At 39.0% G+C, this 16,260-nt stretch overlaps 1 protein-coding gene across 1 annotated transcript; it reads left to right on the plus strand.

Annotated features, from left to right (window-relative positions):
* The first annotated feature begins 1,462 nt into the window (after positions 1-1,462).
* LOC135467412 (peroxidasin-like) lies at positions 1,463-14,287 on the plus strand. Its single transcript, XM_064745186.1, has 12 exons — positions 1,463-1,497; positions 3,742-3,793; positions 5,259-5,367; positions 6,724-6,859; positions 7,314-7,525; positions 8,135-8,332; positions 9,694-9,792; positions 10,394-10,486; positions 10,962-11,694; positions 12,633-12,796; positions 13,175-13,283; positions 14,227-14,287. The coding sequence occupies exons 1-12, from the start codon at positions 1,463-1,465 to the stop codon at positions 14,285-14,287; spliced, it is 2,001 nt and encodes a 666-aa protein (XP_064601256.1).
* Positions 14,288-16,260: the final 1,973 nt, after the last annotated feature.

The following is a 16,260-nucleotide window of genomic DNA, read 5'->3' on the forward strand; positions in this document are numbered from 1 at the left end:
GTATTGCATTATTACAGTAATCATAACCCGAAATACATGTTATAGGTGTTTCCATCAAATTGACCGACACCATTTGATTTGTGAGGTGGCATATTTTTTTAATCCGGTCAGGTAGCGCTAGTGTGAAGCAGGACCTTGAGCCTTTGTTACGTCAAAAGTGGATTGCAGATCCAAGTCCACAATGATACAATGTATCAGTTTCTATTAATGCGTCGAACTGTCTTTTATGTGACGTCATCTTGATGAGCTGGGAAAGGAACATCTGACGGCAACAAAATGACTTCAAGGTCCTGCTGCTGGGTGTCTGACAGGTCTCCCGTTGTATTCCAAGGTTTTAGTGTGTATATATGACAGACCTATAAGGATGAAGGAACCTGTTGGGCTTTACTGTAAAATCCCATCCTATGCGATGTATATGAAGTAAATTTATCTGTCACTATGAGTGACCAATACAAAACAGAACCAAAACTGTTTCAGAAACCATCACGTCACACAAGTTTCGCCTTACGTTCTCAGCAATGGTAGGCCTGTATAGTTTACACTCTAGAGGCATGGCCTTATGCGTTAGGATTTGTCACTGTATATATGTGTGATCAGAGTGGATGCTAAACAGCTGTCAAGTGAGGAATAAATAGGGCCTAGCTATTTATTCATTTGCTCAATACAACCATCGTCTAACTTTGGAATGAATGTTACCGCCATGCACTACCTGCTTGTGGGTGCATTAGTTTGTTTGTATTTTACATGAATGCCTTTGAACCTAATGTTATTTGCGAAATCTTATATACTGACTTTTTCTAAAATGACCCCACGGTTTCATTATAGGTGGGAGTTGCAGTGAGTTATATATAGAATACATGACACGTTTGGTGTTTCCTTAATGCCTTTGAACCTAATTTTATCTGCAAAATCTTATATACTGACTTTTCCTAAAATGACCCCACGGGTTCATTATAGGTGCGAGTTGCAGAGAGTTATATATAGAATACATGACACGTTTGGTGTTTCCTTAATGCCTTTGAACCTAATTTTATCTGCGAAATCTAATATACATACTTTTCCTAAAATGACCCCACGGGTTCATCAAAGGTGCCAGTGGCAGTGAGTTATATATAGAATACATGACACGCTTGGTGTTTCCTTAATGCCTTTGAACCTAATTTTATCTGCAAAATCTTATATACTGACTTTTCCTAAAATGACCCCACGGGTTCATTATAGGTGCGAGTTGCAGTGAGTTATATATAGAATACATGACACGTTTGGTGTTTCCTTAATGCCTTTTAACCTAATTTTATCTGCGAAATCTAATATACTGACTTTTCCTAAAATGACGCCACGGGTTCATTATAGGTGCGAGTTGCAGTGAGTTATATATAGAATACATGAAACGTTTGGTGTTTCCTTAATGCCTTTGAACCTAATTTTATCTGCGAAATCTAATATACCTACTTTTCCTAAAATGACCCCACAGGTTCATCAAAGGTGCGAGTTGCAGTGAGTTATATATAAAATATATGGAACGTTTGGTGTTTACTTTTTAAAATCGAGTAGAGGATGTGGCCTAAAATATTATAGTACAAAAAAACTTCTGACCTGTCTTACTGGGGCATTAAAATGTCTTTAAACCACAGTTTTTTCTAAGACCCCAGTGGATACGGCTGTGAAACTTTGGTAGGGGAGGGGAGAGATTCCGAACTGAGGGACGCAAAGCTTCTCTCTCGTTGCCAGCATGTTCATCGATGACATCATTTTTAATATCCCCGACATCTGGTGTAAAATATGCATATAAAACAGAGGATTATTAAGAAAAAGAAAAAAATATGCCAAATGAAAATATTCTGATTGTTTTGGCACATCTTTCTTCATTTTCATTAAAGCAATACGCTTCATTTGCACTGAATTTTTCCTGGATGTTTTTCGTGTCGACTTTGTCCTAACCAACATATGTTAAAGGAAAAAATTCTAACGCACATGACGCAAATGAATACATCTGAGTGTATGCACAGTGCACGTGATGATGTGAGGTTTTCCAATATAAAGAGAATAAGCGAACATTTCCTCAATTCCATCAAAACATGATCGCACCCTTTAATTTCAAAATAATATAATAAACCACAGGAAATAAGATATAGCGCAAACGGACTAAATTTCCTGTAGACTTAAATGGGATCAATTTGCCATCACTTGTATCTCTGTGTTCTTTTAACTGATTTTTTAAAAATAAAATGAATAGAATAATACACAATACAATATATAAACCACCAATATTACCTAAGCAAATATATATGTAAAAAATTTATATAATTTGTAAAATAGACAGAATTACTGCAGCGTTAGCTAGCATGATGCCAATTAAGTCTTTACTGAGAGCAGTTGTAATTCTATATATATTCTGAAGTCCTACAGGCTTTTATGATATGCTCTAAAAACCATATACATCTCACCATCCGTGACGACATAGTACGGGTTCTCACTTCTCTGGAAGATACATTGCCAACGTGTGAGAATTAGTATAATATGCTTCACTGAGTCAGAGTACTTAGATAAACATTAAATAAAACTCATCAAGATAAACCACCACGGCAATATTTAAACAAGCCAATACAAAGATGGATTAATTTCCCAAAAAATGTTTTAAAAAATGGGGAAAAAAAAGAAAGAAAGAAAAGAAAACAGCCAGAGCAGGCCAAGAAGACATCCTGACATTTTTTGCGTTTAGCGCTGGAGGCGTTTGTACTTGCATCCTAAATATATAACCTACTGATGCAGCCTCAGAAATGCCGACGTTAGATATCACATAGTGCCCAGGAAACTGCTGATTGAAGGATAAAATCAACCCTGACTTCTTTTATACACAGGAACAAGCCAGTAAACAAAATCTTTATTACACTTTCTTTATTTCAGTACAGTGAACCTTTCTTTGGCAGCTCGCTCGTGGAGTCTAGAGTACATGGTGCAACCATGCTGTGCTGTAAAAAGTTAAATTATCATTCCTGGATTTTAATGAAAAACAAATAACTGAACGTATATTTTTAAAATTTGACATCAACATCTTATTTATTAAGATAGGCTACATCGTATTGGCTGTTACCTCCATAAACAAGCATGTAAGTATATGTTGCTGTGTTCCATTTTTTATATTATAATTATTATTATTTTAAATACTGTGACGTACGAAAGCCTCACGGACATGTGTCAGGACAGTTCTCGTACATAATCTGTATATCGTTTATAATAAGAAAATGTATTTAAACGTACCCGTGTTCATTGGGCGTGATTTGTCGTATCTATTCGTCGAATTTGACTAGTTGATATGAACCAACTCTATTTCATACGATTTGCAGTATCTGATAAATCGCAACATGTGAACATGGTTATCTTGTGACAAACAGAACCGTGTACATGTGCTTATGGAATAAATCTTGTAATAAATCGCATCAGTTGAACATGGCTTATGAAATAAACCTTGTCGGTGTGCTCGCACCAAAAATCACACCATGTGATCGTAGTTTAAGGCAAAAAAATTGATTATCTGATTGTTGGATGATATCCACTTCATGCCTTTTTAGTGACATTATCGGGTTTTGACTTAAGCAAATTTTATTCTCTTCACCTGTATAATTTGAACAGACGTTTTCATTTGTTCTTATAATAACTGGGTAAACAAAATGTTGAACTTAGCTCTTCTATCTCAAATTGAACATATATGTAAATGTGTTAACTTTCTGTTTGATTCAGGACAAAACTGGTGCTATTCGTAGCCATTGTCTGCACTGTAGCCGTCGGCCAGGTAAGTCAGGTCACGGTTCACGTGATCATACATGTTAATGCATAGGTATATAGGTTTATCTAATATATTCAGCATTTGTAATGTTTAACAACAATAAATATTAAAATATTTAAATATTTATGATTTGTGATTCGGAGGTTTGTGTGGTCTTCGCTGGGGCCTTCTAAGTCAGTATGACCTACTAGACCGAGAACTTGCACAGACTTATTGGTTATGTCGTGTACAAAAGGTTTGACACACGGACCAAAGATGGAATTATGGTACTATGAAAACTCTGAAATGCTGATTTCTAAGGACAGCACCGGTGCAACTTTTCGTGGAAAAGGGTTCAAAATACTCTCAAAACTAATGCTATCGGTGACGGTTGATTACGATGATGAAACTTATTGTATATGTTACTTGTGACAACCTTATCACTAAAACCGATTCTTACGTTCTCAGCTCATGCACTACCCAATAAACCTAATAGACCCTAACAGTGACCTTTGCTGGTCACGTCGAGTTGAAGGATGATTTTTTGCCAAAAGATACTAAGACATGCTGATTATAAAAGGCTGATTCTTATTTCCCAGCTCCATGTACAAATCCACTTAAAAAGGTTCAAGATCTAGGTTAGATTACTCTAAAGCTAATGTTATTGGTTACGGTTGAGTACGGGGATGAAACTTATTTTTTGTGCTCCCACTGACAACCTCATCACTAATTGCTTATCGTTAATTTCCCAGCTTATGTACTATAAGCCACGCAAAGCACGGCCTAATTATTAAACGCTGATTATGGCTTTTATCTGTAATGTGGAATTAGAATATGACATTTTTGAAACTGATAAGATGCTGTTTAATGTGGTTATGCAGAACTTTACGCACACATCCAAGTAAGAAAGGATCAGAAGTCAATATCTGAGCTCATAATTTTTTTCAATGAATGGCTTGTTTCGCGCTTTCTGTGTCATGGCAGTGGTACTAAGATTGCCATTCAATAAAATTGGAATATTGTAAAATAGACGTTACACTTTTCCTGTTTCTATATACATCTAGGGGGCCTACTATTCTAGTGATGGGAGTGCATGTAAAGCGAACGTTGAGAGCGACACATGAGCTGTTATAGAAGTTCACTGGCTGGTTCCCCTTTGGTGTTGACCTTCACCTGGTATAAGCCTAATCGGTATTGCAGAGGTCTCCCAAGTTCGCGTAGATATAGACAAGGTTTATGGGGGCTCTCGCAAACTAAGATAGGGAACGGACTTAATTTAACGGCAGGTTCTGGAGTGAATTTGCATCTGCCTGTTGTTGGCGCCGTTGACACCTACAGCAAAATCACGTCTTTTAGCCGCGGAATTTTGCGAGAGCCTCCACCCTGTCTCGCCTTAATCTACGTGAACTCCCGAGACCCCTGAAACGCCGATTAGGATTATTATAACATATGCTACCTGTTGATGTGCAACTATATGTGATACTCCCAGCAGATTGCCGGGTACTATGGCAGACCAACATCTCGTCTTGAAGAAGTTATCAATAAAGCTGCTTGGCTGTTCAACAACGAGGAGAATCTTATGAAGCATCGATTCAACAAAGGTTGGTACCGGTACTTCCTTAAGGTTCACATATATTCTTATGCCACTGTGCCGATAATTTACGGCACCTATAACCGCAAATCGAATAGCGATGTAAGACGAACTCATGTAATTTCGTCTCATATATAAACAAGGACGAGGAGAAAAAAACTGAATGACACATTCTTAATTACCGCCAATTCAAGTCAGTATTAAGCTGTGTAATCTGCTTATACATTGCTATGCCTGCCTAAACGCCACTGCTTTAGGAACATATTTACACAAAAAACTGTGACGTTGCACAGAAAAGGACAAAGTAGTTGAGAGGTTGGCACTCAAGTGGGAAGTTCAATGCTTCAGACGCAGCTCCCCGTTCGAACAATTTACAACAAAACAACTAGTCAACGATTTAAAGGACAAATGCATGCTATGCCATATATACTTCAAGGAAACCTTTCGTAACTGTCACTTTTGTAATCAGAAAATAAGCACCTATTGCTTTCTTCGACCCACCTCCTGGTAAACACTTACCAACTGATGATACGATGCTTTGGCACGTATGCCTATTTAGATACACATAAAGCTGTTCGCTTATGAAATCTGTTTGGTTACACGTCAGAAACTTCCAGACAAACACATGCAATACACGCAAGTCTGCAAAGAAGTATATACTCAAAAGGGAGGCATTAAAAACTGAAGTCCACATTGGCGTTATCTCAACCATACCGCGCCAATACTCCACTGACAATATTAAGAAAATGGCAGAAATTCTAACTTGCTGTTTAGCATTGATGAACAAGAAAGTCTCCCGCAAACCTCAGTATGCTGACCTTGAACAAAACAGATTTCACTAAAGTGCATCTATACAAATCATTCAAACATGTATGTATACACTCTAAACAACCACCCCACACCCCACACCCAAGAAAGAAATAAAATAAAAATCTCGACACTAACGACTTCGACATGGCTACTTCCTTCATCATCCCAGTAGTGTGCCTTAATCCCCGACTGTGGAAGCCGTGGCCGGTCGAGTGGTTAGCGTGCTCGCGCAGAAAGATTATACATGAACCTCTCACCAGTGTGATGGATGTGAGTTCAGATCAAGCTTTTCATGCTGGCTTCTCACGTCACACGTCGGAAGGTCTGTAAGCAACATTTGGATGGTCGTAGGTTTTCCTTGGGCTCTGCCCGGTTTCTTCCCACCATAATGCTGGCCGGCGTCGTAATAATTTTCAGCACAGCGCAAAACACCAATGAAATAAATAAATAAACCACGAATCAAATAAATAAATAATTCCTAACCACCAGATTAATGTAAGCTGTACTGAATAAATGCTCCATTTTACGTCTGTTGTTTGTTGTCATTATGAACCAGGTATAGACAAGTTAGTACCAGACTTCGAAACTGCAGAACCCGGCATATTGGAGGCGGTGAATCGCCCCCTAGACAACATCACAGAGAGTCTTGGGCATCCAAGTCGTGTCATCAACTGGATAAAAGCTGTGGCCAGGTACATGTGTAATTTTACCCACCTTACGTCCATCTGAGTTATGTAGACCCTTGTCTGACAAAGTAGAAAGGGAAATTAGAAGTAAGTGCATGAGCGAAAATATCACTGAAAACCTTACATTCCCAGCTAAAACTACCACTACTTATTTTAGATTTGGGTCACTGGATTAATTGTAATCAAATGCTGTTATATTTTAAGGTTGCCTTTATGTTACGAGGATTAAATACCAGCGTTAGAGAGAAAAACTGTTGACTGCATTGTGTTGAAACTGATTTCAATTACGATTTCAAGATAATATGGTTAGAGGGGTTTAATATTGGAAAACGTGAAGTTCCTTGAGGTGTTTCTGGGTTCAAGAAAGCAATGTTAATACCAAAGAAAAAAAAGGAAAACAATTCGCTGTGGTGCTTTCGACTTTATCATAACAGGCTACATGGAGCTTCTCAATTCACAGGCAGAGGAACGTTCAGGCTAGTATTAGCACGATCTTGTCGACAGATCTGGCTAGACGACTGTCACTGACATGTCCATTCATCAAGCCCACTGACTGCAGTGTGAAGGAGAGGTACCGGCGTGTGGACGGGAGCTGCAATAACCTAGCCCAGCCTCTGTGGGGAGCTGGTTTCACGCCAATGGCCCGCCAGCTGCCAGCTCAGTATGAAACAGGTAAGCAGTTAGGTGAAGAGGCATTCAAATAAATGCTTCCATATATAGACTATACCTGAAAAATGTCAGGGGTGTTTGAAGATGCAGATATTTTACCATCGTTTGAAACAGTAATGTTACAAACACCCCAGCCTGAGCCGTCAAAATAATGCTTTTGTAGAAACTATGTTGGAAATACGATTGCATCCTTCTGCCGTGATGTAGTTTTATATACAGCATAGATAATTTAAGATTTAATAGATACATGTTTTTAAGATGATTAAACATTGCCAGTACGATTTATGCAATTCAAACGTCACCTGTAATTAAGCACGTTGAACCTCCACACCCTGTTTGAAGTCCAGGAAAATGTCAAAGTCAAAACTAATTCCAGAAAAATGTGAACAGACGAACAGAAGATATGGTGAAATATACCCAGAAAAGAAATAAGAAAGATTCAGCGACAAAAATCGACCAGAACGTAATTTTGCACGCACGAATTAGCTAACTAACGGCAGAGCACAACAACATGAGCCCTTTTTAGATAGGCATAACACTACTAAGGCGCTGACAGGGGCATAATGTTGGTAGTTTTAAAAAATCCTAGTACACATGGTTGTCTGTATACAGGTGTTATTAATGGAATAATGAGGAAGGACATGCCCCGATCAAAGGGTGTAAATGGCGGGCCACTGCCGAGCGCACGAGTTATTAGTAACAACGTCCACGAATCCTCCAATCGTCTGCCCGAGAACGCCGTTACAATGGCTTTCGTGTTCTTCGGCCAGCAGACGGCACATGACGTCACCGACACGGCTTTTGAGAGAGGTGAGTGTGTCCAAGTCGCTGTACCGCAAGTTATGTACTGTAGGTGCACATTTGTTTCATTTACTTGTGATATTCAGCGAATGTATATAGTAATGTTTATTGAATTTAGTGCGTAATCCTGACCAGCCAGTCTGTTGTTCCATTTGTTTCCCGCTATTTCCCGCTCGGGTTACGGGTTGTATTGTATAACTCTGGTTTTGATTCCAGCTTGTATGGTTTGTAGTAATCGTGTGTTCTCTTGGATTTACAGGAACTTTTGGATCGATTTTGGACTGCTGCTCAGATGCGTTGGCAACGTAGGTTGAAACTGAGTTTCATAATCTCATGAAAGGCTTAATTCCGACTGGAATTTTATTCTGTTGCTGAACATCGACATTAAAGGGTGTCTTTATACCTTATTCTGCTTTTATAAACGGCTAGCGCTATGAAATACTGGCCTCTCACGAACTTTTTTGCATGATGGCCTGTGCTCTATTCAGTGATACTTCATGTGATGTACTTGACACAATGATATCCTAAAACATTTATTTGAGGTTTAGTAGTAATACATATTACGCCACTAACGTTGCAGCCGGCGGTGTTCAAGCATTCCAGTTCCACGTGGAGATTTCTTCCAGCAATTCGGCAGGAGTTGTCTACCGTTGCCTCGAGCTAAAGAAGTCACTGATCTAAATTGCGAAAGAGGTAATTAGCCATAAACCAGATGGGTGGGTTATTACTTCTGTAGCCAAATCCGACAATTCTTCAACTAAGATTTTCCATGGTAAGAACTGTGTTCTTCTCGGCAACTTTTTATACCACCCATTCCGATAGATCCTTGCAATATTGAAATTTAATTTGCAATAATAAAATTTAAAAACACGTTGTGAAAATGCGTCGGAGAATGAAGTATAAAAAATGTCTCAGACATTGAATATCTACGACTTTAGGAGAACAACTTCAGACGTAATACTTACATGTACAATACTTACAATATGTTTTAGCTGTTCATGGCAAAGCTGAACGACCAGTAATAACTGGAAAGAAACGAAGTTGAAATACACAATTTCATTATAACAGAAGTTCCTGTGGAGATGCCTTAGGTACCGTCTCTGCAAAAGTAATGTACCCTATTCGCAGAAAGAAAGTGAGAGATTGATGTTACGCTGATAGAAATTCCTCGTTCGAACTTACTTAAGTCGGTAAAATGCGTGTATATATATATGGTTGTAAAGTTTTGTGAGATCAACGATGCTTTGCTTGAGCCGGTTGTCGTTGCATAAAGGTTTTGTGGAGTATCATGTGACTGTCTATTGACCAATGGAAACCACGAATCACTGTATGAGGTAGAGTAATTACAGATATGTGTTTTATGTTTATAGGTGAACGAGAACAGTTGAACATGGTGTCTTCTTTCATCGACGCTAGTAACATGTATGGCCACACAGAAGAGGTGCTGACAGAACTACGCGGAGAGGAAGGTATTGACTGGTAGATGCACATTATACTTGTACATATCTTATTTTATAAAATTTATAAACTAAACAAATGTACCATGAGAAAACTTCCTGTGTCGTGCGTGATATATTATTGTTTGGCAGTCTTCTCTAATGACAAATTGTCAGCTATATGCACATCTGGTTAAAACGAATGTATGAGTTATGCGTAATAAAGATAGTCACTTCATTGTTTTCATGGCAGAATCCTTCATGGTGTCTTCATAATACATATAACACCTTTGAAGAGCAGACTCGAACTAGCGTTAAGCCGGAAAATACGTTAACGCATAAACATATTATTGTGATGTCTCCGGTTACCTCCCTCCCACCGCCGCCGAATAAGTGAAATATTCTTAAGTACGGCTTAAAACACTAATCAAATAAATAAATAAATAAATAAATGTTGTGATGTGCTACTAATCAATACGAAAAATTACAGCACAGAGTGCAAAGCAGAGCAGCGACGACATTGTGATAGTTGGCAACAGGTCACACGCAAACGGTGAAATTCGGCCTCTTGTCAAATAACCACATTCACGGTTTATTGTAACATTTCCTGAACACCTAAACCGATTATTTTCAGGACAACTGGAGTCTTCGGAACCAGATCAGTTGCCTCTTCAAATGCATCCTAACAGGAAAGCATCTGAAAAAGGTTTTAACTTTCTGAATGCTGGTAAGCGAATACGATTTGATCATGAGTCACATATATATGAAGGGTGAACAGGGTATACATATAGTTTGTTCATTAAAAAATGCGTTTTTCTTCATCATCTAAAGTATAAAGTTGGTCATCCAACTGATGTTATTTTTCTTCTACCTTTTCGTCAAAACGGAATAATTTTTCTTCGTTGAAATCCAAAGTACTGGGTGATGTACTTATTGCAAAATAACTCAAGGCCTTTGCTGGCTTAGTTGTCTTACTTGTTGATCTCGCTTCAGATGACATGCTTACATGCCCAATGTGGTAAATCGTGATTGAATCCAGCGCCCACATTGATGATGCAAAAAGGCTTTTTGGGTCCTAAGGGATGGGCGGTCGTTTCCACTTGACTGTTTGGTTGTTTCTTCAACTCATAAAAATGACCGTCCATGAAATATTCTCGACAAAGAAAAACGATAATTAACGGAATCCTATTTCTTTGTTTTAGGTGACGAGAGAGTGGGCGAGGTGACGGGTCTGACTGCAGTGACCACCGTCTGGCAAAGAGAACATAACCGTATAGCCAGACAGCTTGCCAAATTTCCCAGGTTCGCCTCCATGTCCAACAAAAAGGCCAGAAACGACGCGATATTCTACGAGACCAGGAAATTAGTTATCGCTATTAAGCAACACATTACGTACAACGAGTTTCTGCGGCTGACAGTGGGCCCTGAACGTATGAACAAGTATAAGATATCCCCCCTCACTAGTGGGTATTTCACGGGCTACGATTCTTCGGTCAACCCTACCCTGTCTAATGTCATGGTCGTGGCTGCTCACCGCTTCGGACACAGCCTATTGCGAAGCGTTCTCTCGGTCCGGACGGAACAGTACACCTCCTCCAGCGATGTGCTCTTGCTGAAGAACGTCTTCTGGCGACCCAGTAACTATCTCATGTATGAAAACGGCTTCCAGAGAGGAGTGGTGACAGACCCTGCCGAGATGTGTGATCGTCACATAATTCCTGACGTTCGCAATCATCTGTTTGAAACAGCACACGGTAACGGCGAAGATCTAGTGGCGCGGAACGTTGCGCGAGGTCGAGATCATGGCGTCCCGTCTTACAACGCCTACAGGACACTAATGGGTCTGTCAAGTGCCTCTACCTTCACAACAAACTCAACCAATGGCTTCCCGGACATACCTTTTGAAGTGGTGCGCAAACTCCGGGAAATCTACAGGTGAGTCCGGTAGAATGTGTTTTCTCTCTCTAGCTTACAGCGTCAAACACCGATCAAATAAATAAATAAACAAATAAATAAATATTCTGGAAGCATTACTTTAACAATACATGTCCTCTGTATGCAGATGTAGGCCGTCAGAAAAATAGGCACCACAGAACCAAACGGCCATAATTCCATAACGGGACAAAACTGCCATGATTTCGTTGAAAATGAACAGAACAGCGCAAAATACATTTATGTATGTAACTTGTCATACACTCCATATCTTGGACAGATTTTGAACTGTTCTGGGAAAATGTTCATAAAAATGCTTTTGTAGAAAATGGACGAAACAAACAATTCGAACTTGATCTGTATCTCGTCATGTTGAAATCATGTACCAAATTTCAATTTAATACGCTAAACCGTTTTGAAAAATGTCCCGAAATACTGGTACTTGTCCAGATGTCTGTTCCCAAAGGAAGTCCACAAAGTTCAATTCCTAAGATTTATTTATACAACAGACATAAAGACCACAGATAAAACTGCCAAAGTCCAAAATTGGTCGACAATGCACGAAATGGACTGAAAAGTTGAGCTTGAACTGCAAATAGTCATGTTGAAACCGTGTATCACGTTTCAATTTAATACAACAAACTGTTTTAATAAAAGGACGGAATCGTACTTGGCTGACTGACGAGGAGTAAACCTATATGGTTCCGTCTAGTACCGATAGGGGACTGATAAATAAAAAATATAGCTGCATTGCTTATCTCATGAAATTATATAGACCAAGACACGGGTGAATACAAGATGCCACAGATTGTGAAATGCTGCACGTACGCGTCCCCATGGTTACTCATGGGAAAATATTCTTGAACACCACGTAAAACAGCAGTCAAATAGATAAATATTGAATACATGTGATTCACTCACGGCTCGAATTTTCTTTCAAGTTCTCCCGGTGACGTAGACGTGTTTACTGGTGGCATCTCGGAGACGCCCGTTGGGGGAGGCGTCATAGGACCTTTGTTCGCAGAACTTATGGCACTGCAGTACGAGAAACTTCGAGTTGGCGACAGATTTTGGTATGAAAATCAGGAGCATGGCTTCTCACCCGGTGAGTTGTTTTATGTCCAGGCAACACGTGCGCAGGACAGTTAACGACCGAGAATAATGACACAATTCACAACGTACAAATTAAATTAAAAGGTCAATTAAAAGTTCCAAAAAAAAAAAAAAAGAATTCAATTTTGTATGATTGATGATGCTGTATACTTCAGTATATATAGCCTAATATCATATTGCTTACCGTCCATTGTGAGATGAAACTGACTTTCATGTCTGTATATCACCTACACGGTTTGTCTGTGACGTGTCTTTGACACCGATTTCCCCGCCCATAAACCATAAATTCTCGAGTACAGTGATAAACAACAATCAATCACCCAACCTATGTCATTTATCGTGAATCATTGTAGTGATGTTATGTTTGCAGCTCAGCTAGCCGAAATCCGGAAGGTGACCATGTCAAGGTTAATGTGTGATAACGTTGCGGGGGTCACACAAATTCAGCCCAGGGCCTTCTTAATACCGACCTCGTCCGGGTAAGTCACACACACACACACACACACACACATATATATATATATATATATATATATATATATATATATATATATATATATATATATATATAATAACAGTGCGGAGTATAATAGACATGCAATGAAGGAATGAAATAATTAATTTTAGCTTGAAAATCGCTTTTATAATCTCTGAAACGATTGTGTATAGATATGCACATGTACAATGGCATGAGTTTGAATTAAATGGTACGGAGATACACATGTTTCTGTTTATGTGATACAGAAATTAAGCGTGTTAATTTGTGTACCAGTACTCCTGGAGCACATAGTTATTTGGATGTTCATTTTGCCACAATAATGTGTACCATTCGTTAATGGCAGTTTTAGAGAGTGGTACTCCTGATTTTGAATCAAACCAAGCACTTTCTGCGGGCAGTTATCATATACTATGATGTAAACCAAAACGCTCTGTACCAAAATAACAATAATAATAAAAAAAAACCACATTTAAACTATCTGTGCGTATGCAGTATCCATGAAGTATTCACGCAATATCCAGGGTGTCCCACGCATTCATGCAAAACACATATATGTTCAAAAATGGCATAGTGGGGATTGAAAAAATTATTGTGTTGTGTGTCCGATAGCATGGGAGCAGTTATTGCCAATTCTGTATCTTCGTTGGTCAATTAGTTTAGCTGTTGACTAGAAACTGAAGCATGATACGATTTGTAGGATCATTTTTCAATATCAGCATTGGGAGGAGGTTATGCACAGACACCTTAGACTAGTAGTTGTGCATGGATTTTTTGCAGTAGATGCATCTCACCCTTGCAGCTAAGCGTCCCGCAGTGTAATGGTTGCAACCATAGCAATGTATATATAGTGTATTAATTGTTAGTGTTAGCGTTGTTTTGAGTCAACGAAAAGTTATTTATTAGAATCACTTCTTTCTTTTCAGGGCTAATGATCGAGTGAGTTGTGATCAGATTCCTTCACTGGATCTTTCCAAGTGGCAGTAAAATAACCCTGAGCTCTGGATCCAGACCGAAGGATCTTTCCAAGTGGCAGTAAAATAACCCTGAGCTCTGGATCCAGACCGAAGGATCTTTCCAAGTGGCAGTAAAATAACCCTGAGCTCTGGATCCAGACCGAAGGTTTCTTAGGTCGCTGCAGCCGCAAAGCTTAGCATTTCGAAGGTTTCAAAATTGACTTTTTCTGAGATCCGGTGACTCTTAGGCTGAAGTTTGTACCTGTAAGCGTGCAGTACAAGAGGTACTAAGTCAAGCACCCTTGTCTACGATCTAAATGACTTTCAATCGGAACTCCATATTGACTTATCTATTTGACTGGTGTTTAATTAACGCCGTTGTCAAAAATCCTTCACTTAAATGACGGTGTTCAGGTTTATGGGTGGGGGAAACCACCATCCTTCGCCAGGGTACCTGGTGTACGACCCAAAGACTTGCCAACTAAATACTAGTATTTCGTTTGCATACGTTGTGGAGATTTTATATGCCAGAAGCCCAGAACCTTTTCTGTAATACACAAGTGTACACACAGGGGTTCTTTATGTTATTATTATTGTTATTTATACTAGATCACTTTTTCTGAACAGATTTAATAACAGTGTTCATTTTAAAACATGGTATACTTAGGCATGATATGCATGATATTTATGATGTTGATCAAGACGTCGAGAGCATACATTATACTGATTAAAATATACACTGAGAGAAAAGTTTTTCGTCAACTGACTCAAAAAATCTGAGTTATGCAGCTGAGCATATTCAACTGACCAGAGCAGCTGAGTCATGAAACTCATCTAGTTATATTGTTGACTTGTTAGTGGGAAAAGTCTTTCATGACTCAGCTGATCTGGTCATATGACTGAGTTTTCTGAGTTGAATTAGCTAAATTGTATAACTCAGATTTTCGAATCAGTTGACCCAGACTTTTCTTTCAGCGTACGCGTAGAGTGAAATGAAGGTTGCTGAAAAGAAAAGGGTTCCGGTTGTGAGTTGTTGGTTGGTTCGGGTGGTTGGCGGGGACGGTTCGCTCTAGTCAAAAAAAAAAGACAGCTTGTAGCTGCTATCGATGCTACAATGGAATGAACAGGAACTCGGCTCGACATTTTTCCATGGGTGGAGGTAGTATATTTATCTCGTAATCAGAAAAGTTGAGGATTTTCCAGCTGCTGATGTTGCTAAAAATTCTTCGATAATACGATTGTATAAATATGTATAAGGTATAATGAATACAGCTAGGCTGCTAACCACGTGTCATGACATGGCATACGTGTGAATCCGTTTGAACAGATCTCGAAATCTGCATTCAAACTTGTCAATCATCAGTTTCCATATCATCACGACTAAAGCTTGTCCAGATATAGTTCCCTTCTCAGATAATCTGGCTAACTAACTAAAGATAAAGAGAATGTGGTTCATTTGTATTGAACCTCCCATTGTTTCCATTATATCCAGTGTTATTATACGAACTGGGCTTCCAGGATCTAGGCAGGAAACTATGGTTCGCTGTAGTATATAGATTTTAGGGTATTATGTACCAGGGTGATAAACTGCATGAAATAAATATCTAATTCTTCACAAAAAAATTATAATATTCATTTCAGATTTATTAAAATTCCGAAATGATTACTTCTTTCCTTTACTTTTAATTATACGCCCCTCTCAACACTAAATTCAATCATATCACGACAGTGACTAATTGCACAGCAATCCCCAGTGCCCCCATATTTAAAGTGCTTCATCAATGGAACCTATGTCAAAGACACCAGACATAAGTGCATGCATCAGTCAGTCAAACAAAACTGATATCGGACCGACCACTGGTCAATTCTGAGGGGAGATCAAAATTGTAAAGGGACTGCCAATTGTAAGGTTTAAAACAACACGACCTGCGTAGGCTTGAACCAGTGTTTCGGCTCTCGAGAATGTTGCTATATATAACTTCAACGACGCTCAGGTTTATTGCT

The sequence above is a fragment of the Liolophura sinensis genome, chromosome 6 (assembly GCF_032854445.1).
Source record: "Liolophura sinensis isolate JHLJ2023 chromosome 6, CUHK_Ljap_v2, whole genome shotgun sequence".
NCBI classification, from domain to species: Eukaryota; Metazoa; Mollusca; class Polyplacophora; order Chitonida; family Chitonidae; genus Liolophura; species Liolophura sinensis.